The sequence below is a fragment of the Malassezia globosa genome, assembly GCF_000181695.2.
Source record: "Malassezia globosa CBS 7966 chromosome Unknown mgl_sf_8.1, whole genome shotgun sequence".
NCBI classification, from domain to species: domain Eukaryota; kingdom Fungi; phylum Basidiomycota; class Malasseziomycetes; order Malasseziales; family Malasseziaceae; genus Malassezia; species Malassezia globosa.
This window is the reverse complement of record NW_001849864.1, coordinates 291,141-315,910: the sequence shown is the minus strand read 5'-3', so window position 1 is coordinate 315,910 and position 24,770 is coordinate 291,141. Positions and strand designations below refer to the sequence as shown.

Below are 24,770 nucleotides of genomic sequence, written 5' to 3'. Positions count from 1 at the left end.
TTTCAAACGGAATCTCTGCATTGTAGTCGATGCCGACGACCTTGTCGCGGCCTTTTCCACGAATCCCAGCCGCACGCAGCTCACGACGCTTCTGCAGGTAGATAGACGCCGAGCTTCATCCAATGCTCGTTCACGCGCCTTGCGCTTCGCTTTTTTGCCTTCCGTGTTGGCAAGACGCGCACGCGCCTCCGAGAGCATTTCCTTTTCGTCTTCGTCCATATCGATGGGATCGGGTTTCGCTGGTCTTGACTCTGGGTCTGGATCCACTTCGCCGGGCCGCAGCTTGAGCACTTGTGTCAGCACTGGGTCCCGCCTCGGCTCCAGTGCCGGCAAGACCGAGCTCCGACTCTTGTGCATCAGCATCATCAAGAAGCTGTTGGTAACGTTCTAGGCACTGTGTCGCTGTGCGTCCTACAATGGGCGCAATTGTTCGCCACTGCGTCGGCATCAGCTTTGCCATGTGCAGCAGTTTTTCATCCTCTTCGCGCGACCATTCGATTTTCTTGATCGATGGATCAAGCCATTCGTACCAGCGTGCCTTGCATTGCTTTGGCGTCTTTCTCACCAGCAGAGACGAGATGCGCGCCCACTGGTTCATTCCATATTTGGATACGGCTGCCTTGAGAATTTCATCTTCCGTCTGTCACGTTAGCGATGCCTCACACGCGCTGACAGAAGTACTCTCTCACTCACTTACATTCTTCCATACACCACCTTTCACGACACGCACCATCCTGCGCGCCTGTGTTTACTACAGCACTGAAGGGACAAGGTCGTGTGCTCCACAAGAACGGCTGCAACTACTGCTACTACTACAGCGCTCCGCTGCTGCTGCTGATGCTGTTCCTCTTCAGTATCGCCCTCACTGACGACACTTGCAGCGCTGCGTTAACGTACCAGTGATGAGAGGCCCATGTGCATCACGTGATACGGGCCTGGACCTCGTCAACGCCCCCCCCCCCCTTCCGCGGCGCACTGGATGACCACAAAAGTGCGGCAGCGCTCGGTTCAAGAGCGCAAAAAAAAAAAGGAAAAGGCGATTTTCCGGTCGCAATAGCTTATCGCCCAGATTCTCACTGCACCTGTCAAAGGTGACCAGACACAACGCGTTTCGTCGCCACTATGTCAGGCCTGGGCGAAACGCGACGTGTATGCCGTATTCGTTTGCCAAAGATTCCCCTGAATATGCAAGCAAATAGGCACGCAATGGGTGTGTGCTTAGCAGGAGCGCTGTTTGCCGGTGGCTGGTGGCTTTTTTTTGATGCATGCATTCGATCGGGACGTCTCAACATGTCGACGCCTGCGCCTTTACCTTCACCAGTGCCGCAACCACGGCCAGGCGAGCCAATTCCGCAGCCAAAACATGGTGTATTTATCAAGTTCGATGATTGGGTGCCAGGACTTTGCGCAACGATCGGCTTGAGCATCGTTAATTTAGTCGACAAGCGACACCTCATGGATGAGGACGGCACTGGACAGATCGGTGCATGGCAAGACGATCCTGTCATGTGGCGAACACGTACGTGGCTCTTTATTGGCTTTGCTTTCCTGGCAGGGGGTATCGCTGGGAGTCTAGCGATCCTGATCATCAAGTATATGATGAACCCTGATGCAGTGGGATTCGTGGAATTTGGCGTCGCGGGTGTCCTGCAGAACCTGGCGATCATGGCATGTGCTATGGTTCTTTGGTTCAGCCAACATGTAGAAAGCGACTATGAGTACAACTTGACACTATAGATACCCTGACTCCCAACGTGCATAATCCAAGCCTATATCTTTCAGCGAACTTTACGGCACCCTGTCTAGTCCTTGTAGGGCACGTTCAACCTCTCGTGCATCGTCTGCCATGTCAGCCAGCATCTTGTGAACGTACCGTGCTCTGATCGGACTGAAGTGGGAGACCAATGGCGTGTTATACTAGCATTGGGCGAGAGTGACGGCCGTCCAGCCGTCCGTGGAGTATATGGACTGCTGGGAAGTCGTGGGCGAGATGGTGTGACGGAGCGGTTCAGGAACGGCGTCGACGTTGGCCGCCCCAACCCCATGGTACTCATACGGAAGGGCGACGATGTCCTTACGGCATCTGGACTGGATCGGGCAACGGGAGATACGGAGCGACGGAGTACACTTGCCCCTGGAACAGGCGTTACAGGGCTCATCTGAAAGGTTGATGCCGATGTTGTCGACGGTGTCGGTGTGACACTCGCACGGGCGGCGGACAACGCCGCTTTCTCCGGCTCAGACGAATCAATGCCACGAATCGAGGCCTGCGAAACACGCCGTGCAAGTGCCTTGCCCACTTCCGTCGCGGGTATAGAAGCGGTGCCAGTCGTGGGTACCGTTTGTCGTCGATGAACGCACAAGAAGTAGGTGATCAGTGCTTCGAGTAAGTTGCACACAAATACAATACTCAATGCACATCGTAGCCACAGAAAGACGGAATCAACGAATTCGTCCATGCCACTCGGGACCCCATCGATATGCATCATTCGATCGAGCAGCTCAAAGTACAGATCATCCAGCCCGACAGGTAGCCTTTTCGTGAACCAAAACACGCCAAGGCCACCGGCATTCCAAAGGATTCGTCGCCGTGCAGTTGCCAGAGACATGCGCGTATGTCCGACTGTCAACGAGTCTTTTAGATGTACTGCCGTTTCTCTACGCAAGTCCTTGGCCATGGTGCGCAGAACTCGCCCAAGGAATAATGGGTCGTCCGTGCCTCAAAAAATGCACACTCGTTGTCCGAAACTACACACTCACTCTCTCACTCACTCACGCTCTCACTCTCTCGTTCTCTCCTCGCCGTGCGTCAATGACACACGTCTAGGAGGGTGGGTCGAGATCACGTGATGTAGTGTTGTTCTGGTGGAGGCGCGACGCGTGCTCCAAGTTCAGCTAAACAAAGCGCAACCCCCCCCCCCCAAACAAAGGCACAATGCGTGCAGCAAAATGTGGAATGATGGATGACTGATTGATGCAGGTGAGTAAATAAGGTAGTGAGAACATTGACGCAGTCAGCGTAGGTTTTCTTCATCGCCTCCGCGATACGCCACGGAAGTGTAGCTCGGATCGGTTGTGATACAAGCATCATGAACGAAACGAGTCCCTTGTCGAGCCTTACGCCCGTGCAGATTAAGCAGCTGCAGCGCGTGTTCTATGCGCTGGACAAAAACGCCAATGGACGCGTCTCAGACTCAGACGTAGCAGAGGCGCTGCGGAACTTGGGTGTGAAGGATGCTGAGGCTGAGGCAAAGACGTGCTTTGAGGGAGCTCCATCTTCAACGTACGAGACCATGAGCTTTCTGACAATGATGAGCGGTGTCATGGAGCCATTTTCAGACACACGGAAGTTGTCGGAGGCATTTGAAAGCTTTGATGAGAAAGACGAGGGATTCGTCGACGTGGATATGATACGGGAGATACTTAACCACAACGAGGCTTGGGTATGTAAAGCGCTACGACGACGAAGCGGGCCGATGCGCCTCCATCAGTGCAATGGTTCTTACATTCAGATCAATACATGGCTGGTCCCAACGTTTCTCGACAGGACACACAAGCGCTTTGACTACCGCAAGTTCCTATCGACATTGGGCATGTGCGAGTGGAAAGACTTGGTGGCTTAGTACCAGCCTAGGCATCTTCGATGTGCTCGATACCATCCAAGCCGAATCGACGCTTCACCATCCTATTTTTTGTTAGTGTATCATACATAACATTCATACGTACGCAACTTCATGAGGATCCCCCGTGTTCTTTGTTAGATCATCACTGATCTTTACGGCCTGGTTCCCATTCACAGAGTTCAGCTTGATGACCATGTTCAATGCACGGCTGGGCTCACCGTTAGACACGCGGCGGAAATCGTTTGTGAGATTCGTTCCGACGCCAAAACCTGCACGAATGCCCACGTCCTTGGCCATACGCTGCAGATCGAGGCAACGACGCACATTCAATCCATCAGAGAAGATGACAAGCTTCGTCGATGGATCGACCCCAATCTTGCGGTACATGTCCAATGCATGCTGCACAAATGTCGCACTATCGCCCGAGTCTTGCCGTAGACCACGCCAGCGTTTGAGAATTTCTCTGCCTCGCTCATCGGAGAGCAAATCATCCCAGAACACTTTGGTGCTGAATGTGTCGGTGAGAGCAATGGTCAGGTCGTCGGATGGCTTCTGTGGTGTGAAGGCTGGCGGCTGGTACACCTGGTCCCAGAGCTCAAGCGCATGTACATTGCTGCGTTCGTACCCTTGCATCGCAGCGATGGCCATCGTCCATTCATGAGCAATCGTACCGCTTGGCACAAGTCCGAATTGCTTCGCCAAGTATACATTGCTTGTGCCAAGCAAACGACCAGCGTTCGGGTTACCTGAAGCTTGGATGTCCTTGTTGGCCTGGACAAGGCCTTCAAGCACAGCCACCTGAGTCGCTAGCGAACGACGACGGCGAGTGCCAAATTCGCTCAGCATGATGCCTTGGCTCAGCATGTCCATGCCCTTCTCGTACGCGCGTTCACGCTGGCCCTCCAGGGTCCAGTCGGTTTCACACATGAGAAAGTACGTCTCGCTGATGATCGCCATCAGTGGCACCTCATACAAAATCACATCTTTCCATGCACCCTGGACATCGAGATGGATTTGACCGTGCGTGTCATTCACAGGTTCGAAGTGAAGCCTAACCTGCGAGGCAGGCTGCAGTTGAAAATGTGCAAGGTAGTCTAGGTATGGTTTTTGTAAGTATGCACACGACGTATGGAGCCAATCAAGCTCATCAGGCGTAAATTTAAGAGTGCCGATATCTGTGTTTGGTCAACCATCGAGATTTTATCGTTCGTGGTGGAAACGTACGGTCAATGCTATGCTGGATCTGTTGTGCACATTCACGCGTAAACAGCATGTCCTTTGCGCGATTCGTAAACTGATCTGTGCGTACGAATGTATGTGTGTACATGAGTGTATACACCGAGGTGTGCGTGTGAGTGTCGAGCCCGGCGGAAGCGAGAATGGTGACATCGACGCGGGCGTCGTTCACGTACATGTCACTTGCGCATCAGGGAAATGATGCAACACCGCTTGTTGCATGGTGAACTTGTACAAGTCCGTGTCGAGAAGCGATGGAAGCCGAACAGGGATACTCGACATGGTGCGAAGAAAGGGTGTATAGTATGAAACGAGTGGGTTTATGGTACGAGATCAAGAATTTGGCGTCCGCGGGGACACGAGTTTAATTTGGCCCTATGACGCCTGACGAGAGCGATCCGCGCCTCGTGTGGCTGAAAAATACTGGCAAATCTACATGGCCATTTATGTGGAGGGGAGTTGAAGACCCAACAATACAGAAAGGGTTGGGGGGGTGTGTCAGGGCGAGCTGGCTCGCGTGGCGGTCGATGGAGGGATGTCGTTACCGCGGAGGACGAAAGCCATAATAGTACGCGCGGCATTCGAGCTCATGGGTATCTGAGAATGATTCAGGAAGCATGCCGACCCTGCGTGCTGCACACGGCGTCAGACTCATGCACATGCGTACACTCATACCTGGTGATCCTGCAAAGATGCAATGACTCGGCACGACGGTATGTGGCGCAAGCACTGCGCCGTCTAGGATTTGTGCGCCATCCCGAATCACACAAAAGCGACCCTACACGTATGGTCAGCCATTCGAACAGACAAGCATGCACATAGAAGCGACTAGGCAGTATTTGATCACGTACAATCACGCACCGTTCTCCGATGTCGACATGACTTCCTATCTGGGCAGCCTCGACAATGGAATGTGCACCAATACGCACATAGTCTCCCAAGCGCATAGGGAAGTAGGAAAAGAACCTGTAAGAATAAGCTGACCGTTCTGCGAGAGTGGACACGGACGGTCGGGAGTGTAGGGACGTACCCATGGTAGGTCTTAGCAGGTGGACGCAAGAGGCACGCCTCTTCTAGGCACATATAACGGCCAGTCACGATGATGACGGATGACGCAGAAGCGGGGGCTGCGTTCGATGAAGCATCAGAGCTTGATTGAGTACCTCGAGATCGGCTTTCGCTGTGGGATCGGATCACACGGACCAAGTCGCCGCGGATCATGGCGTCTGTGTGAACGATACATTTTCCACCGAACACGATGTTAGATGCGCCATAAATCACAGAGCGTCTAGAGATCTTGTTGCCTGTTGCAGCTGTCTGTATATATTCACCAGGCTTGGCAGCTGGCGGTGCAGGTCTTGCCATACAGAAACGACCAACGTCGCCTGACTTCCGAGTGTTGAAGGGAAATCGACGTCGTGGTGGAATTCTCCACTCTGCTATACGATACGAGAGACACACAGACAAACAGGGCAAGATGCCAATGTCACGGAATGAAAGGCAGATGGCGACCGAAAGCTAGGCCAAAGACGAGGTCGCAAGTGAAGCGGAATCATCAGCAACGAAATGGTGAGGGCAGGAAGTGGGAAAGTGGGTATGAAACATCATGACTACGAGGACCTATTGTGGGAAGGCTGCTCACTTTGTCTCAGCAGCAACGAATAGTCGCTAATCGACGAGCGGGCATCAAAGAACATTGGCTCCGTGTGCCCCGTCCGCTGCGAAGCGTGTGAATCGTCCGCCACCATGCTGCTAGGCGTAGCTTCGAGGGACAGCAGGGAAGCGCGTGAGTTGACAAGGATTTGCGGTGTGGATGGTGCAGACGTTCGTGGATGCCCCAGTACGACGCTCTTTGAGACAGGCGTCACGGGATTTGTATCACGTTTTTTACTTCTGGACGGGCTCGAGAATGCCATGTCAGGCACAGGCGAGGGCGTAGACGTTGAAGCCACGCCCGCGAGTGGCGGTGCAAGCGCCGGTAGCGGTGCTGTCCCGTCGACCAGGACGGGCGAGGGCGAGGGCGAAGGCGGCCCCACGATCGGATACGGTGAATGGGTGGTCGGCGGGAGGAGCTCTTGGGCTGGAGATGCCGATATCGAAACGTCTGGCTGCTGCGGCTGTGGCGAGGACGAGCGAAATAACGACGCTAGCGTCGAATGCCGCGATTGGGCCTTGCGCTCTCTGTTGCTCCCGGGCGATTCGCGCTTCGACAAGGATCGTGGCATCGTCGGAGACATGGTCATGTTTGACAGCATGTGCGGCAAAGGAGCCAAGCCTGCCACATGAGAGCTGGCCGCGGAGCCCTTGCTGATGGCAGTGGCAGACGGTGTCGCGGACGGCGTGGTTATGGCTGGAACGAGCGGAGACGCTGGTGCTGGAGACGATGACACTGGAGATGATGGCATGATCAGCCGCAGGGGCGAAGACGACCTCGCCGAGGACTGAGCCGATGGGGGTGGGGGCATTGTGGCCAGTGGCATTGGTGCTGATACTGGCACCAACGACGGTTGGGCAAAAGGCTCCATCGGCGGTGGAGCGAGCGTCGGATAGCGACGGGAGCTTGACGACGCAACCGATGTCTTTTCCGGCACCACAGGCGCATCAAAGCCTGCTGACGTATCGGCGGGCGAGGGAAGCATGTCCGGCATGCGGCTTGTCGTGACGGGGCTGGCTGTGGAGGGAGTCATGACGGAGGGAATATAGCGCACACAAAAGTCACGGAGGATGTCGCCCACAAGACCATAGAAGGACCGCTGCAGATCGTATAAGCGATAATATACAGCGCTGCATCACAAAGTCTGTGCCGCGCAACAGGAGGGGGATTTCATCCACCAGCTGCATGTGCATTGACCAAAATGCCAGCGCACCGCATTGACCCTTGGTGTTTGGCCGCCGCGCTCGTTCATGCAGATAGCGCCGATACTCGCCTTCCTTGGCGGAGCGGTTCATAAGGACCATTTGCGTGCGCTCCAAAAGAATGAGCATCGAGTTGATCAGCACGTACACCGAGCGGTGCAGCGACGTCTCCAGTTGCGCACACGCCTGATTCAAGATGCGCCAGTGGATTAGTCCACGAAACTGCTTGAGCCGCTCCAGCGACGCTGGCTCGTGCACGTCGCTGCATGCATACACGGCAATCCATTCGTCAATCATGCGCACCTCGGCCGTATACATCGCACGCATGTTTTGCATCCACATCGCACAATGCTGCGTAAAGTGCCGAATCGTGTGCTCTGTCGCGTTCAGCCGCGCGACAAGCGCATGGAACCTGTCTTCGTCCTCGGTCAGCGGACCATCGACCGTCGGTGTCTTGGCACGCCGCAGACCAGCAGGCGCAACAGGCCGGCGAAAGCCTGTGCGTGAGAGTGACGGGAGACCAAACCCGTGCTGCCCCACAATGTCCATGCGCTTCTTGCTCTCGTTGATCCGGTCGGCGACGCCCTGAATCTGCTCCAGCGCTTGTTGCAGCTGTGCGTACTCGGGATCGGACGGGTCCGTGCACTCGATGATCGACTGCAAAAACAACGGATACTTGAGCACACGCTGCACAGGCTTGATTAGCAAAGACGGCAAGTCCCAGGCCGTCGAGTGCTGGCGAGACAGATCGTCGCAGTCACGGAGAAATGCGGCTGCAGCTGGACTCCGCGTCGTCACATCAGCGAGCCGCGCAATGCTCGCCTCGTGGCGTGCGCAGTAGAGCGCAAACACCTGCTCAATCAGCGGCATCTTTTCCAAGAACACGCCACTCACAGGCCGTTCATTCCGTGCGGCGGCAGCGAGCAGATCGGCCATGTCCGTCGCCAAAGTGACACATGCCTCGACGCCCGCAAAGATCACATGGATGTCTGTGACAGAGAGCGGCGCGGAGGCTCCCCCCGACATGCCAGGCATCGGCGGCATCAACATCGGCGGCCGATTCTCGGGTTGGGATTCGCTGGAGGGAGACACAAACGTCGGGGGATTCGCACTGGACCAAGCACCGACGACCTCCGGGTCCGGCTCAGACGACACGCTCTGCGTGCGAGAAGATGGAGCATCCTGCGATGCATACATCAGCGAGAGCGACGAAGACGAAGACGGCGTCGTAGGCCGAATGCCAGAGCGGAGACGAGCTTGTGCCAGATACAGGTTCTTGACCACATTCATATCACTGGCATACGACCGCTCTGTCTCGGCCAGCTCCGTCAGCACATAACGTCGGTGCCGCTCGCCTCGATTTTCATCGCTACTGCGGAACACAGGAGCTGCGACAGATTCAGGCGTTGCATACGGGTTGGGCATGTCTGGCGAGTCGTGGGCGAGCAATGGCGACGGCGTGGGTGATGCCACGACGCCGGGGCTGGGCATAAGGCTCTGCGATGTACCGGATGTGGTCCGCGACCGAGGACCGTTTTCCTCATGCATTCGAAATAGACGCCGTAGATTCGTGTTGCTCCGCCATAATGGTGCGCCTTCGTCGTGGTGCGACGAACTGCTCGGCTCTGGTGACATGCGGGAACGTAGCGCCCCCAAAAAATGGGCATTGGACCGAGCCGACCGTAGCGTCGGACCCAACGGAATATGCATGTGCATATGCGATGACGTTCCACTATCGGGCGTGGGACTGCGAACGCGCGTATTGATGGGTGCGATGTCATGGACCCGGGGCTTGCTGAGCGAGAGGCCCAAGCCTCGGGTCTCGCCCGACGGATGAAGAAGCGCCGCCGCATCTGTCGAGTCAATAGTGCCAGTATGTTCATAGAAGAATGCATGCGGCGGTGTCCTTGTTCTTTCGCTCGTCGAAAGCGTCGCGTGCGAGGCAATGACCTCCGGTTTGGACGGTCGTAGAGCTGTCTGTCCATCCGCTGGACTCGACCCCACAGGCTGCCGCCACTGCGAAGCTACATCGTTAAAGCTTATGCCCGCCTCAGCTTGCAAACGCGGCGTTGATATGCTTGAGCGTAGTTGGGGCGAGTACTTGCTTGAAGAGGACAGAGCTGGACTCACGGACCGCTGCAGGTATGGAAGCTCCACGCTGCGCAGAGACGGACTCCCTGCCGATGAGATCCCTGAGCTGTCAATAGGTGAGGCGGACCCTGCGATTGACGCCACTGAGCTTGATCTTGATCGGGCCTGCGTAAGTACGCCGTAGGGTGCAGGCCGTAGATGCTGAGTAGACTGAAGTGGCTTTTGCGACGACGACGACGACGACGAAGACGGCTGCGCATTCAGTTGTTTCAGCCTTGGAAGTACTGCCACAGGAGCCCCTGGCAAACTGGACTCCCTAGGCGACGACGCGGGTCCAGTTTGTGACATGCCAAATAGGGCCAGCGTACGTCGACACGTACCTGCGACAGGGGACGATGGTATGCAGCCTCGATCTCACATGTGGTACTTCTCCACACGCACAAAATCCCATATCACGTGCAAGTCCATCATCAGCCCCAATCAATTGCCTATATCAACATTCTATCGTAAGGTACACCCACACTTGCATCTTGTGTACATTCTTTGATATGGCTCGGCCCGGGGAAAGAAAACGTAGCGGCCTATAGACTGACAGGCAAGTGCGGCTCATCACAGAATCACACTAAGGCGGGCGATAACAGACCCAAAGAGAGAGAAAGAGAGAAAGAAGAAAAAAAAAAAAGAGAACAAAAAAAGCATCTTGCATCATATGATGTTGAGACTGTTGACACCGTAAAGTACAAAATAAAAAGAAGACAGACTTCCATGCGCATAATTTCAGCAAGTTAGCAAGTTGACTTGCGCTGCGTCGGGTCGCGAGGAATCCAACCATGGCGCACGCCCTGGCGGTAGCTCCAGTCATCAGCATTGTGGTTTTCCGTGCGCCAAGTCCACATGATCCAGCCAGCACCTGCCTCGTACGCATCTGTCTGTATATCCCAGTTCTTCCTCAGCAGGCGCTTGTAGTGGTCTGAGAAGTTCTTTGCATTACCCGACTTGCCGTCGCAACTGCCATGGTACGTCGAGTCTGGGAACGAGCCATCATAGCGTGCCCCCTTGAAGCGACCATTTAGACCAGGCGCACAGTCCGTAAACACCGGCGACCACTCGCCAATGAGTGCCCACAGGTGGTTGTTCGCCGCCAGACCACCCTTGAGCGAGCAGTAGTACTTGTACCGGTCTTGCTGCGACAAGGAAATAGAGTCCGCATCAAAGATCCGATACACATGGGTGTCAGTCATGACGCCCTGGTACTTGGGCGGCTGCATGCGCGTGTGCCAGTAGTCGTTCTCTGCGACATTCAAGAACACGTCCCCAATAATAACGACCAGCTCGGCATCACTCTCGCTGTTGCGCACACGGTTGTAACCACGCTTGTACTGACCCAGAATCTCATTCACATCACCATTTGGCTCATTCACAATCGAAATGGCCGTCACAGCAGGGTACTTGCTTTGGCTAAATTCCGACGCCAGCTCATCGAGGATCTCGAGCCAGCGGTCCTTGTTGACATCATACTTGAGCCAGTCCATATGACCCGTGTGACCACCGTGGTCATACGGGTTCGCAAGGCCAGGCACAGTGTGAAGCTCAATGATCACCTTCAATCCGTACTTGTCCGCCCAATGCGCTGCCTCCTTAAGCTTATCGTACTGGTTCAGCTTGATGTATGGATCGTCGTCGTACGTCTTAATACCCCAGTATGGGAATGGGATACGGACATGATTCAAGCCCAACGACGCAATCTCCTCAAAGTCGCTTTCCTTGATGAAGTTGTCATAATGGTCGCGCAGGATCTTGACGGCCTTGTCATGGGGCACGTACTTGCCGAATGACCACTCGTCGATGACTCGGTCGTCGCCTGTTCGCTCGTACACGGAGGGCGTGATAAAGTTCTCAATAACGAGCCAACCACCAATACCTACGCCACGCACTTTGTCAGTGCCGTAGTTGAAGCGCAACTTCGAGTCGGCGCGTGCCTCCATCCTGTCACCAGCACGTTCCACGTCCTGCGCTGAGGAGTTAAGACGCTTGCTTAAGCCGTGTTGCACCGAAATCCTGCCGCGCCGCACCATGCGCGGCTCGGCAAACGCGCCTGATACTGATAGAGCGAGTGCGGCAATCCATGCCACACTCAAAAACGAGAGGAAGGTGCTCTTCACCATCAGAAAAAAAAAAAGGAGCGGAACGAAAGGAAAGAAGAGGACTAGTTTGTTCGCAAAGTCAGCGAGCGTCCTCAAACAAGAGCACTTCAAAGACCAACTGCGCTTGTGCTAGTTTTCAAGCGTTCCCTCTATATGTTTTTTATGCGTCCCTGCGTGCAAGCAGAGGAATGTTGGGATGAGACGCAGTTCCAAGGACGCGTGCCTCGGTCTTCATGTAAGGTTGGCATGGCGCTTGCAGACAATAGCTGGGCGTATGCCGTTTAACATCTACCATTGGCCCAAAGTGGGGCCTGTCGAAATTATTTCCTGGTGTCAAAAGCCTCCGAATATTCTGTAGGATCGCGCGCCAACTGATCTAGCACATCCGTTAGGTTGCACGCTTGCTTGGCGGTTGAGAGACGGCCATGAACCGCACTGTGCCCTATGGGATATGGTCGGCTTGTGTTCTGGCTCTGTGGCTTGGCATCACAGCAAGCGCCAACAACGTCGATGTGAAAATTACAACGTCGCCGCCATCGCCACAGCATCGTCAACCGGCGGAGCTCCCTGGCGAGCCTTCCCCACTGGGCCCTGTCTTCCGATGCTACTCCCCCAACGCTCCTGATCATGAGCCAACGTCGCAGGATGTAGCAGAGGTCTTTGATAGCAGCGTTACTTTTCGCACAGATCCGCGACGCATGCTGCTGAGCAATGACATTTTTTTCTGCGAGGTCCCTACGCAGGACGAGCTTGGTCGTTGGCATACACGCATGTACGCGGTCTTTGGCACCGTCATGGTTCCTCGGAATGATGCGCCAGCATCCCTCTCGACGTCGCCTGTCCACCGCGCACATGAAATCGACCCGGGTGCAGCCGCGGCTGCTGCAGGTGTCGCACAGTCCGAGGCGGAGCAGCGAGCCAAGATGCACGTCGATGACCCACTCCTTAGCTTTGACGAATGGAAAGAGCAACATTTAGAACATGCGCGCAAGCTGCGGAAGAGCGACAAGGCGCGCGAGCGCGCAGCACACAAGTCTCAGGTCTCAGGTTCCGATGTTCGAAGCTTCGACAAGTCAGCTTTCTTGGCCGCATCTCTGTCAGGGTCCTCTTCGTCGCCCTCCGCTACATCAACATCCGAGGTGGCACGCTCGCCTGATAGAGAGGGCGATGAATCCACGCGTGCTGCACATGCTGAATCTGCTGCTGCTGATGTAGCTCAGGGAGCTGCACAAGCAGCTTACAATCAAACTATGCTTGATGCCAGTGCGTCTATGGATCAGAATGCACCCGCCGACCCAGGTCCCCCGCATATCTACGCGCAGGAGGACGCTTCAGCTGGACTGGCTGAGTTGAAGCATCGTTGGAATTATGCCTCACTGGATTGCGCTGCCATTCTGCACAAGGCGAATCCGTTTGCCAAGTCGGCCAGTGCTATTCTGAGCGAGAAAAAAGACAAGTACATGTTATCGCCGTGTCCATGGTCGGCTGGATACCAAGGTGACAAGAGTGGCCGGCCTGAATCGCAGTTTGTCATCGTCGAGCTATGTCAACAGATTCGTGTCGATACTATCGTCTTGTCAAACCTTGAGTTTTTCAGCAGCATGTTCAAACTGTTTGCTGTGCGCGTCGCACGCTCTTTGCATGCCCCTGAGGATGAATGGCACACGCTAGGCTTCTTTCATGCTCGCAACGCGAGGGGCTATCAGGTGTTCAAGCTATCAAGTGCACCACAATCCTACTTCCGTTTCCTTCGGATTGATTTCCTCGAGCATTACGGCACTGAGTTCTATTGTCCTGTGAGTCTTTTGCGTGTGTACGGTCGGAATGAGCGTGAGGATGCCGATGATGATATGATGGATGATATCAATGCTCTGGACGACGATGATGTTTCGGACATGTTGGATGATACAGTGCCAAGTGAACCTCTTCTGGAGCTGGCAAGTACTCATGCCATCGATGGCAATCGGGTCGTGGAACGTGCATGCGAGCGCGAGCCATTCCCAGGTCTGTGGCGCCCTGTCTGTGAGCGTGTCCTACCCGTTGTTCTGCCGCCACCGCCTCTATCGATGCCAACAGGGCTCGCTACTAATGACTCGTATTCGCTCATGGCTTCCCAAGTACCGCCACCTTTGGATCCATTCGTGCCCTTGCTTGTAGATGACATGCCAACTATGTGTATGTCGACTTCATCTGTTGCAACCACATCATCGCCTGATCCCGTGGCAGGCAGACCCGTCTCGACGTCGCAGCCTTCCTCACCACCGTCCTCAACAGTGTCGACAGACTTGTCCGTTGAGCAACAAACAACGTGGACTTCGGCTACATGGACAGCAACGGCGACAGCAGCGACCTCGAGCTCGACCATGATGCCGCCTCCTTCATCGCCACGGACCACATCCACCGCCTCGCTATCGGAACCGCCGTCACCATCCACATCCCTCCCACCTACTTCATCTTCCGTAACAGCGGCTGGGGGAGACTTGCATACTTCTTCGCTATTGGATGGAACATCGGAAACGAGACGAACCGCCGAACCCAAAGGCAATGCAGCGAAACCGAAATCATCCAACAAGCCACAGGGCGATACCAAGTCTGGCGGAAGCGAATCGATCTACCGAACCATCACAAAGCGTTTGGTGGCCCTTGAGGCGAACACGAGTCTGAGTATGCAATTCCTCCAGCTCAACAGTCAAAAACTACGTGACAAGCTCTTAGTGCTAGAGCAAATGCAAGAGACGCGGCTTGCAGAGATGTTTGCCGCGATGAACGCAAGTCAGGCTCGTGTTTGGGGCGACAAGGTTGGTCAGCAGCAATCGGCTCTCGCCGCGCTTGAGGCCCAGCAACAGTCATTCGAGGAAGAGCGCACAATTCTCTTAGCTCGTATTGAGCGCCTCGCCGCTGACGTTCGCTCGGAAAAACGCTGGGGCATGGCTCAACTATCGCTGCTTTTGATACTGCTACTCATTCTCGCGCTCACACGAAGTCCTACGAATCTTGCGCACGTTGCGCCTCAGTCTGGGGAATATAAGTCGCCGCCATCTCTACTGCATGCGCCAAATTCAACCGAAGCGTCGCCACATCCCATCGACAACATGGAGTATGACTCAGGTGAGCCTCTTTCGGCGATGTCAACACCTGGGCGCTCGTCATCTTTTACGCTGACGCCGCGGCCTGTAGCATCGCTGCAAAGAGCACGCCGGCGGTACGCGACACCGTCGACATTGATTCGTGCTCGACGCCTTCGCCTAAACGGCGCAAAGTACCGACGTCTCTCTGATACCCATACACCACATATGATGCCGGACCCCACTGCAACAGAGTGGACGGAAAAAGACAGCGATTAGATAAGCGCGTATGTCTCTATATGTACAAAAAGCAGTCTTTGTAAATACGAATATCATGAAAGATGTAGTGCGGCAGAAGCAGATTTGGGTGACGACAGCATTGGCAGCGGGAGTGTTGACCACAGGAATGAAGAACACAGCGCTCGCGGAACAACATTGCGAAAGGCACAAGAGGTCAAAGAAAGAGAACAAGAGCGCCCGAGAGGTTTGAATGCGTTTACAAATGCAACGGCGCCGACGGCTCAGGCTCGTATATAGCATCGTACACAGCCATGAGCCCAAACACAAGGAAAATCATCGCCCCTCCAATAGTCAAGTGTCGAGGACTGATGCGGGTAGCAAAGATTGCGCCAGCCATGACAGCGAGCATGATGCATGCCATATGCGCGAGACTCGTGCCTATGGCGACAATGCCGACTCGATGTGTCGATGCCAAGGCCATCGTGGTAATTTGGCTTCGGTCGCCCCATTCGCCCAGGAACGAGAGAATAAACGCCTGCGAAAACACAGGGCTAAACATCAGGCCGCATAGATTGCGGGTACCTTCGCGGAGAAACACGCCAAAGTGCGACGGCGATGCCTGCTCTTTCACCGAAGGTGAGGTCCGTGGATACGGCGCAATGTTCGGGTATCCAGGCGAGTCGTCGCCAGCCTGTTGCTCAAGGTCCGTGAGCTCATGAACATCTTCGTCTTCTTGAATTTCTTCCTGTGTTTCTTTCCACTCCTTGTCGATTTCGTCGCCACTCATAGCTAGGCCCTGGCGCAGCGCAATAACGCCAAAGACGATAAAGAGGATAGCCGAAACCCAGTGAGCTGCGCGACGCGTCAGCAATGCAGGAAGAATTGCTCCCATGAAGCTCGATAATGTCGACATGATGATCATCGCTGTCCAGGATCCCCAGAACACGGCGACAGACGAGTGGCGCATGGCCAGAATGGCACTCACGATGAAAGTTTTATCGCCGATTTCACTCAGCTAAAACATTCGAGACGCGTCAGCGGGATACGGAAACAGAATAGACGATGTCTTCCTTAGTATGGATCTCTCGACGTACAGTTGTAAGTGAAAAGCTCTTGGCTAAACCATAGGCGTCATCGTAAGTCAGGTGGACCTTGCCTAGCAGCATGTCTGTCCAGGGTGTCAGACCTAGAGAGGCATCTGGAGCTGCCATCTTTGTAAATGCGCGTGCGAATATGTGTAGTTCTGTGGGCTTCCTGAACTGCGCAGGCGCCTATACTGTCGATACGCCGGTCGCCTCCAGCCCTCGAGTCCGAGCTAAATGACGTGCCTGGAAGGGATTTGTGACCAGGACGAGTTTGTGTCCGATTGTTTCTTGGTCCCAAGTCACGTGGGATATCGCTTGCCAGTCTGTCGCTCTCCAGTCGGCGTTGTTTGATACCGTAGCCACTCTTATGTATGCCTTTTCAATAGGCATCGTAAGAAAATTAGCGCGCTTGTTCGTCCCAAAGTCAGGTGATAGCCAAGTTTTCATGTAGAAGACGTTCGAACATATACATACCTTCTACCTACATTGACTTGGGTGATTCGACCGTAGGGCCGTCATTCATGATAATGGGTTCATCAACAAAGTGCGTATGAAGTCGAGGAGGCATGCCCGCCTCAGACGTGGAAGCGGGTGTGTCAGTGGCTTGTTCGTGCACACTAGAAGTGCGTGAAGGTACTTTGTTCATGGAATCGACTGGATCGTCTCTTTTAACGTCCTGGACGTTGTCATGATGATGAAGATCGTGAGGAAGCATGACCGCTCGGTCGACAGCTGACGGCAAGTTTCGATGACGCCCACGGATCATCACAGCCGTAATCACGAGTTTCGAAAGAACTGACATATCGCCAGCAAGTGATGCCGACTTGCTCGTCGCTCCGTAACTCATGCCGACCGTACCATACGCAGACATGAGCTCGTAGATAATACCAAACACGCTCATGTTCGAGAACTCGGCTGAGTCGATTTTGCCCTTTTCACACAGCAGTACAACCCACAGAGCGAGCATGACCCACCACAGATCGTACGCAAGCTGATTCCGAATATGTGTGCCCAAGAAACGGCCCCAGATAGCTTGGGAGTCTGGCTCCAATTTCTCAGACTTGGCATCTTCGTTCGTCTCTTCCACGAACAGGGAGCGATCCTCGTACACGTTCGTACTGCGCATCGTCATCATCAGCGGGAATGCAGCAATGTACATCATTAGCACCTCAAGCAGCTGCTCAGCCGGCGATAGTTGCGAAACAGTGAATGTCTGGAAGCCCGACGAACGCGTGGAGACCGACTGAAACAGCGAGGCCAGGACCCACGTCCCGTTACTGGCAAAACCATGCCGCAAGTTCAGATCACAGATCATCAGCAAGAACCAGTCGACCAGTGTAAGAATCAAAAGTACAGCAAAAAGAAGCCATGTATTTTGGGATGGAAACAAGTACAAGAAGCAGCGCCTTGGGTGGTCCAGCAGGAACATCAAGGTCTCATACATTTTCGATCTTCGCGATACGCATCGCGACATGCACCAGATCACAAAGCGAAGCATGACAGGAAAGCCTGTGTTTCCAACGACAATCAGGATCATTTGGGGAATCAAGACCATGTACGCCTTCGACATAGTGCCCGTGAGGCTATCGTCTCTGAGCGACATGCCCAAGTTTGTGACGGAACTCACTGTCTGGAAAATCCAAAACCATGTCGAGTTGTGGGGTGGCTTCGGCTGCTTCTGCAGAGCTTCGCGGTACTGCGCGCCTGGACCGGAGGCTAGGTACGGCGCTGTAAACACAATGGTGATACACACAATCGTCAGCCAGTACACGGGAATGAGCCAGGCAAGCAGGTTCAGTGCTCGATATTCCACGCCACCCAATTCCCGGCGCTGCGCACCCGTCAGGTTCCGAAAGTGTGAATTCCCTGTGACGGTCGCATCAAACGTGAGGTAAGGCGCAAATCTCGTGTCTCTTGCGCTGTCGTCACCTGACAGAGCAGGCTGCATGGTTGTCATGGTGCGCACCGTGGGCACATGCATGCGCTGCCGCAAGTGTGAACTTTCAACCAGCGAGACGGCAAAATCAAGCACATTGGGAAAGCCGCCGAGTCCGGTGTCACGTTTTTGCGTCATGGTCCGATGAAGCGCATGGCCCGGGAGCGATCGAAGATCCTTCGGTCCCCTTGTGTCGTCGTCATCATCATCATCGTTTTCGTCATCACTCATATCCGCATGCAGGTGTTTCTCACTCGCGTCGCCAAAAGCCCAGGTATGTGCATGCTGAGGCATACGCATCGCCGGCCGCACACGCAATGACTTCAAAGACGAAGTATCATGGTGAATGCTCGCTGGATCAACTGTCTGTACACGGGGCAAGCGAGCACCAGATGCAACATCAGATGCTTTATAATACCGCGACGACATGTCATTGAACGAGAAGCGACGCCGCTTCATTGGCTGCTCATCGTCGGGACCGCCATGCGTAGCGGACTTGGTCAACGGCCTCGCACGAAACAGATCATCGATCGAATGCCGCAGAGACGAGGACCTGAACAACTTTCCTGCATCCAAACGTCCATGTAGGGCTGATGCAGCAGACTCTGGCGCGGTAGAACCGCTCAGAATACCTGTAGCACCAGCAGACTCTGGCACCTCGACATGATCCACACGTGTGGTGTGTTGTCCAGTCGGATTCACTTGCACGGCCGGTCCTTGCACGCGATGAACCATGCCTGCGTGGAGTTTGTGCGGCGGTTGCTTTCGCGAAGTAAACGGCTGCCGCCTATGATCCTGCATTGAGTCTTGCGTTCGCAAATGGAAGAACCGCCGAAGCCGCTTGATCTCTTGCGTCCTCTCCTCAACCTCGCGCGCATGAACATCTTCCACCTGCTTGCGGAGTGTAAAACTACGCTCAAGCTCTTTGTGGAACCGCTTCGCGAACCAATGGCGGCGCACAAGTACCGTCGTCGTGCTGACAATCACAAGATTTCCACACGAAGCCAGGCAGAACAAGATTATCTGCTGCCACAACGTCAATTGACTCACAGGCACAGTCACAAGCCCTGTGACTGTGACAGCAGACGCACAAAGAAACAGGCAGTCCGTGTAGGGTACATAATGGTCTTTTGGATTGGATGCGTACATGATAGCTGACCAAAACAAGGTCATGAACACAAAGTACAGCATGTGGACGCGGAAATAGTTCATATACACATCTGCGAAGCGTATCACCGATGCAAGGCATCGGTTCCATGAGCTACGCACATCTTTTCGCCAACTGCGAGGACGCATCGAAGTGTCACGGCCTTCTTAGTTAGTGTAAGACCCCAGAACACTTGTCGCCCCGTGCTCTTATGTGCGGGTGGTGTGCCTGTTTTACGAGTGGTGGGTTTCAACAGTCCGTTCGCCACTTGGTCAAAGAATCACTCGCTTGTTCACACAGATCGACAAAACGTCCCCAACAAGCTTAGCTGTTTGTGTCCACATGCAAGAACGTCACGGCCTTGTAAAATATAATCTTTATTATGAAATCGGCGCGCAGACTTGTCCAAATGAAGAAGACCTGCCAACCAGACGTGTGCCGCTTTCCGAATGGGACTACGATGTCCTTCCTCCACATACGCGTTGCTGCTGCATGTGTGCGCGTCTGTCTACGTGAGTGCGACGTGGCGGCAACGGCTTTGTGGCAACAGTCGCCAAGAGCCCCACCTATGGCAAAGGCCTCGCTAGCACTTAACTTGCTCATCTTTTCTGCTATAGTCGTTTTGCAAGCAGATAGTTCAACTTGTTGAAGCCTACAATGTTCAGGAAGTTTGGAAGGCCCAGAAAAACGAGATCGCCGTCCGAGTTACTGGGACGGCCGTGCGCCGGCGGCTGTACCATCGACGCGTGTGTGATCTGTGGCGCGTGGCGCAGCTTCATACACGATCGTGGCTGGGCCGCTGCGCTGCTGCACGCGCGACTCTCCACGGAAACCAAGAAAGGAAATGCGTGTATGCGAGTCAGGTCGACCACGCTCCGTGCCGAGGCATCCGGGAATATATAGTGTGAGCGTCTGGACATCTGGGAACCTAGCAGCGAGAAGGGGAATCTCAACGACCTCCGACGATTCAGGAATAGACGTGAGCTTCTGAAGTGGCTTGGGCATCTCACTCGCAGCATCCTCAAAGTCCAGCGACGGAAGATTCTTGTACAAATGCACGGACCGCGGCGTCGCATGTCCAGGTCCACTTCGTATCAGTAATGCGCGAAGCCGCACACTGCCCGTAAATGGAACATGAACAATGAGTTCATCGTCGACATCTGATTCGAGTGTGTCTGTCTCATCCATGCGTTTATCGAAGGGCTTGATAATCTTGGCTGCTGAGCCCTGCGGAAGTCAGCTGATCCATGCCATCCTCCATTGGCTCGTACCACATACTTCATACTGCTCGTTCAACGCACTCACTTGCTCACGATCGATTGCTGCATACAAAAGGTCCTGATGCCCTTCTCCAGGCTTTACGTGATCGGCATCATCGCCATGATGGTGATGGTGCTCGTGTCCACAGCACGACATCGTTCCAAAAATTTCCGGTGGCAGTACGGAAGTAAGGTGGAGTAGGTTGGTTGCATTAGGCCTAAGCGCGCCCGCCCGCCCTAACAGAGGGAGAGCACAACTTACAATAACGTGTATCAAGCGATGAGATGTGGATAGACACATGGCATTACGTATACAAATGAATACAAAAGGAAAAACGAGTTCTACTACAAGATCTGAAGCAACCCGCCCATATCAAAGACACATGGTGGAGCTCTCACTGTCGGTAACCCGAGTCCTCGGATAGCTAGACCTTACGCGACACAGGTCAGTTGGACTTGACAAGAAATTCCAAGTCATCGTCACCGCCAAGTCGTCGAGAGACAGCCAAGCGATGACTTCGGTTCTTCAAGTGAATTTCAAAGTTTGCCAGGGACTCACCAGGCCCTGGTTTGTAAACTTTGCCCGGGCAATCGAGACATTTGATCCGCCATAGATCGCCGTCCGGTATGGCATCTGGTGGTCGGGCTCGCATCTGAATAAAAAAGCGGTCGTTCTTGTACTTGGAGCGGCACGCGTCAACGGCATGGACAAGCCATAGAGGCGGCGGACCTTGGGTGTCTTGGTCATTCTCTGTCAAGGAGACGTCCTGCTCATGCGTCAGTGCCGATGCGTCAAGCACAGGCGTCGACTCGCGCGGCTTCTTCGAGTGGTGCGCAGGATCCCGTGAGTACAGAACACTTGGCATGCGTCGATGTCGGTGATAGTACTTTCCACACGGACCACAAAGTGTCTTCTCGCCAGCTGGCCCTTTTCGTCGAGCTGCATCGAGGTAACCAGGCATACCACAATTTGCACAATGCCACACGCCATCATGCATTGTCGGGTGCTGCCTTTCTAAATCCTCTGGTCGCACGTGTCGAGATGCTAAGGATGGGGTAGGAGCAAAAGTCGGGTCAGGATGTGTGCCCAACGTAGGTGCCTTCGCCGTGGTGCTGGACGCCATGGTGTCAAGAGCCGAGCTGGTCGAAGGCTGTGTGCGTCTTGCTTCACTCTCGCTGCCAAGCCCGCCCGGGTATCGGAAATACATGTCGTACCAGTCGTGTTTGATGCGCTTCGTCGACGGCAAAAATACGGACGATTCATCAACGCCGGGACTCAGTTCATGTGGCGCAGTTGATGACCCTGACGCAAGACTCGCCGCTGCTGCGGCGGCGGCGCGTCGTGCGGGCTGAGGACGCTCCATCTCTGGCATTGCACCCTGAAAGCCGTATAGCGGCAGAGAACGGATCGTGCGCTGTGGCTCAATGTCAACGTTCTGTGTTCCTCGGCGTCCCTTGGTCTGCCGGCGCTTACGTCGCGACTCTCGTTCATGCTCACGCTCCAGGTGCAAGACCTCCGTTGAATTTAGCTGGATCAATTTTGGCGTGTATGCGTCAAGAGATTCGTGCGGACGTGAAATTAGCGATGGCGACACAGCTGGCAGGAAACTTGCACGGATGTCTTCGTCCAAACTAGCAAGCTGATTAAAAGGATAGCCCAACACAGCTAGGGCACGTAGATAATTCGTGGCTTGCTCACGTATGGAGTGAGCAATAGCCGTCTTGAACTCACCAGCTAAGCCAAGCTCTGCGGCAAATGTCGCGGCAAATGTCTCGGCATCGTGTGAGTGACGTGCGAGCAAGTCCCATTCAAACTGGTCAATTAAGTGTGTGCCACCCACCAGGATATCGATCTTGATCAATACACGGAGTTCGTCAGGAATTTTATTGTCAGGCACATTCTCCGTATCTTCGAGATACGATGCTTCCGGGGTATCATGATTTTCTGCGACGGGTTCCATGGTTCCGGGCATATGTTTTGTGCTTTGGTTCAACACCCGCTCGCGAAGACGAAGCCAGATTGAAGCGGCTGCCTCATTCAGATGCCCACCGCCATCAGTATTCTCATCATCTTCTGCGTTGTCGCTCATGCGCAAAGCCATATTCGTCGCGTACTCGTTGACTTGGCTTTGGACAGCGACTTTGATAAGTTCCATGAACACTTTCGGCGGCACGCCTAAGTCTTCACATATAGATGCAGCAAACAAGTCGAGTGACGTCTCATCCTCGACGGCATTCCACAAAAATGTGTCACGCAACTTAAACGGCTCATGCTCTAAATCCAGTCGGATCGGCACGAGAGTCTCAGGCAGCGACGAAACGCGCTTCGCATTTTCGCCCTTCAGAGACAGCCTCGTTCGCATACCTTGCAGCCCCAAATGCTCCCAATGACGCTGTCTCTGCGCAGGGAATATAATTTGTAATGATCCTGTATGAGGCGAAGACGAGGTATCCATCGCACGAGAACGTTCCCACCAAGGTAAGGGCCGACTCGGCTGCATAAGATTTGAGACTCGCATATACAACTCTGTGTCCATGGCCTTGTCTTGGCGTGCCTTTCGGGTCGAGAACGCAGCATCGCTCTCCATCGTGGCCCTTAGTTCACGCTTCGTCTTTGGTGACATCGGCTTCCACACCTTCGGATCCACTGGCTCTGTGCTGGGTAATTTCGTCAGACGCGTATTCTGTGTCGTCACAGGCATATCTACAGCAGACTTCGCGGGAGGAGCACCACCATCAACAAACGCACGGCCTGGAAAATATGTCGGCAGCTCCGGCCATCCAGAAGACGATGCAAGTGGTGCAGTATTAGCATCAATGAAGGACGATATACTGCCCGACTGGCCATGGTGCGGCTGCGTAGTGGGGACCGTGGATGACATCGGAGATGCAAACGCAGAGGAGGAGTTCGCAGGCATAGAGCCCACAGTTGTCCCTGACTTAGATGATACACCGTGTACCATAGTTGATGTCGACGGCGACATGCCCGCCATCGGCATTCGAGTTTTCGATACAAGCTGAGGCGGAAGAACACCTAATGACGACGCCTCGTCAAGACGTAAGACAACCCCGTCACTTAAGCTTGCTGACGGCATTGCTGGAAGCTGCGCATGACGTACAAACAAAAATCCCATTTGTAAAAGCGCGTGAAATGGCGTGAAATTGGTTGCATTCTGCGCCTGTGAAACTTGCATCGCTCTTGTAAGCAATGCCTGTTGTTTCTGCACTGTTAGAGATGGTGTCCATCCATGACGCAAGGCGGACCCCGCCAACGGATTTGATGCCGGAAATGAATGTGTTGCGCTCGAGACAGGCGGCTGCAAAGGAGGCCGGGCAATGACTCCGGGCGCTGGTGCAGGATAGGAAAGTGAGTTGGATGTTGACGAAGAATTTGCAGCCTCAGGCGGCGGGCGTGGGTTACGCGGGGGCCGACCACGACGCGCGCCAGTTGGCTTTCCGAGCAACGGTGGGCGTCCTACAGGCCGAGACGCCACACCACTAGAAGACGCTTTTTTTGGTGTGCCGGCCTTAGCGACAGGGGCGACTTGGGCAGCCGTCGGGTGGGTCATGTTGGTCATATTGGTATCTTGGGGGGAGATAGTTAGTGATTCACCGGTCGAATAAGCCAAGGTAGGAGGAAATGAGCCCACTCCGTGCAGAAATCCAGGACTAGCGCGCGAGTCGATGGAGCGATTGATTGGCGCCGGGGGCGCTGGGATCAGGGGAGATGGAGTCGATGAGGCTTGCAAAAAAGTTGATGGTAGCACGGGTGCAGATGGTTCTGATCCTGCTTCCCTTATTGAAGTCGACGATGCAGGAAATGACGGCCCTGGAGGCATCATAGACCCTGGCGACACGGTCACAGGGCTAGTGGGTGTGGGTTGAATGTGAGGCTGGGCTTCGTCACCCGCATTCCACACACCACCCTGGCCAGAGACCACTGTAGGAAACATGGTGCAGGCGACGCTCTAGAGGCAGTGCGACGAGGCCTTCCGCCGTTGTGCTTCGTCGTCGTCGGTCTGCCGGGTTTTGTCTCCTAGGTGGGGTGACGCGTCGTCCATATATGAAGGCGACGACAATGGGACCAC

General features: G+C 54.5%; 14 protein-coding genes across 14 annotated transcripts; 3 read left to right on the top strand and 11 right to left on the bottom strand.

Moving 5' to 3' along the window:
• Window positions 1-130: 130 nt before the first annotated feature.
• Window positions 131-915, bottom strand: MGL_3230 (uncharacterized protein; the record flags this gene model as incomplete). Its single annotated transcript, XM_001729634.1, has 2 exons — window positions 131-640; window positions 898-915. The coding sequence occupies 2 exons, from the start codon at window positions 913-915 to the stop codon at window positions 131-133; spliced, it is 528 nt and encodes a 175-aa protein (XP_001729686.1).
• Window positions 916-1,122: 207 nt separating this feature from the next.
• Window positions 1,123-1,737, top strand: MGL_3229 (uncharacterized protein; the record flags this gene model as incomplete). The annotated part of the gene is made up of 1 exon (XM_001729633.1): window positions 1,123-1,737. The coding sequence occupies one exon, from the start codon at window positions 1,123-1,125 to the stop codon at window positions 1,735-1,737; it is 615 nt and encodes a 204-aa protein (XP_001729685.1).
• Window positions 1,738-1,788: 51 nt separating this feature from the next.
• MGL_3228 (uncharacterized protein) lies at window positions 1,789-2,489 on the bottom strand (the record flags this gene model as incomplete). The annotated part of the gene is made up of 2 exons (XM_001729632.1): window positions 1,789-1,841; window positions 1,874-2,489. 2 exons carry the CDS (start codon window positions 2,487-2,489, stop codon window positions 1,789-1,791), a joined length of 669 nt encoding a protein of 222 aa, XP_001729684.1.
• A 600-nt stretch (window positions 2,490-3,089) lies between these two features.
• Window positions 3,090-3,623, top strand: MGL_3227 (uncharacterized protein; the record flags this gene model as incomplete). The annotated part of the gene is made up of 1 exon (XM_001729631.1): window positions 3,090-3,623. One exon carries the CDS (start codon window positions 3,090-3,092, stop codon window positions 3,621-3,623), a length of 534 nt encoding a protein of 177 aa, XP_001729683.1.
• A 93-nt stretch (window positions 3,624-3,716) lies between these two features.
• On the bottom strand, window positions 3,717-4,580 carry MGL_3226 (uncharacterized protein; the record flags this gene model as incomplete). Its single annotated transcript, XM_001729630.1, has 1 exon — window positions 3,717-4,580. The coding sequence occupies one exon, from the start codon at window positions 4,578-4,580 to the stop codon at window positions 3,717-3,719; it is 864 nt and encodes a 287-aa protein (XP_001729682.1).
• Window positions 4,581-5,400: 820 nt separating this feature from the next.
• Window positions 5,401-5,806, bottom strand: MGL_3225 (uncharacterized protein; the record flags this gene model as incomplete). Its single annotated transcript, XM_001729629.1, has 2 exons — window positions 5,401-5,637; window positions 5,711-5,806. 2 exons carry the CDS (start codon window positions 5,804-5,806, stop codon window positions 5,401-5,403), a joined length of 333 nt encoding a protein of 110 aa, XP_001729681.1.
• A 663-nt stretch (window positions 5,807-6,469) lies between these two features.
• On the bottom strand, window positions 6,470-7,507 carry MGL_3224 (uncharacterized protein; the record flags this gene model as incomplete). The annotated part of the gene is made up of 1 exon (XM_001729628.1): window positions 6,470-7,507. One exon carries the CDS (start codon window positions 7,505-7,507, stop codon window positions 6,470-6,472), a length of 1,038 nt encoding a protein of 345 aa, XP_001729680.1.
• A 67-nt stretch (window positions 7,508-7,574) lies between these two features.
• On the bottom strand, window positions 7,575-10,154 carry MGL_3223 (uncharacterized protein; the record flags this gene model as incomplete). The annotated part of the gene is made up of 1 exon (XM_001729627.1): window positions 7,575-10,154. One exon carries the CDS (start codon window positions 10,152-10,154, stop codon window positions 7,575-7,577), a length of 2,580 nt encoding a protein of 859 aa, XP_001729679.1.
• A 437-nt stretch (window positions 10,155-10,591) lies between these two features.
• On the bottom strand, window positions 10,592-11,971 carry MGL_3222 (uncharacterized protein; the record flags this gene model as incomplete). Its single annotated transcript, XM_001729626.1, has 1 exon — window positions 10,592-11,971. One exon carries the CDS (start codon window positions 11,969-11,971, stop codon window positions 10,592-10,594), a length of 1,380 nt encoding a protein of 459 aa, XP_001729678.1.
• A 404-nt stretch (window positions 11,972-12,375) lies between these two features.
• On the top strand, window positions 12,376-15,294 carry MGL_3221 (uncharacterized protein; the record flags this gene model as incomplete). Its single annotated transcript, XM_001729625.1, has 1 exon — window positions 12,376-15,294. The coding sequence occupies one exon, from the start codon at window positions 12,376-12,378 to the stop codon at window positions 15,292-15,294; it is 2,919 nt and encodes a 972-aa protein (XP_001729677.1).
• A 217-nt stretch (window positions 15,295-15,511) lies between these two features.
• Window positions 15,512-16,168, bottom strand: MGL_3220 (uncharacterized protein; the record flags this gene model as incomplete). Its single annotated transcript, XM_001729624.1, has 1 exon — window positions 15,512-16,168. One exon carries the CDS (start codon window positions 16,166-16,168, stop codon window positions 15,512-15,514), a length of 657 nt encoding a protein of 218 aa, XP_001729676.1.
• Window positions 16,169-16,821: 653 nt separating this feature from the next.
• Window positions 16,822-19,572, bottom strand: MGL_3219 (uncharacterized protein; the record flags this gene model as incomplete). Its single annotated transcript, XM_001729623.1, has 1 exon — window positions 16,822-19,572. The coding sequence occupies one exon, from the start codon at window positions 19,570-19,572 to the stop codon at window positions 16,822-16,824; it is 2,751 nt and encodes a 916-aa protein (XP_001729675.1).
• A 556-nt stretch (window positions 19,573-20,128) lies between these two features.
• On the bottom strand, window positions 20,129-20,611 carry MGL_3218 (uncharacterized protein; the record flags this gene model as incomplete). Its single annotated transcript, XM_001729622.1, has 1 exon — window positions 20,129-20,611. One exon carries the CDS (start codon window positions 20,609-20,611, stop codon window positions 20,129-20,131), a length of 483 nt encoding a protein of 160 aa, XP_001729674.1.
• Window positions 20,612-21,128: 517 nt separating this feature from the next.
• Window positions 21,129-24,635, bottom strand: MGL_3217 (uncharacterized protein; the record flags this gene model as incomplete). Its single annotated transcript, XM_001729621.1, has 1 exon — window positions 21,129-24,635. One exon carries the CDS (start codon window positions 24,633-24,635, stop codon window positions 21,129-21,131), a length of 3,507 nt encoding a protein of 1,168 aa, XP_001729673.1.
• Between the last annotated feature and the right edge of the window lie 135 nt (window positions 24,636-24,770).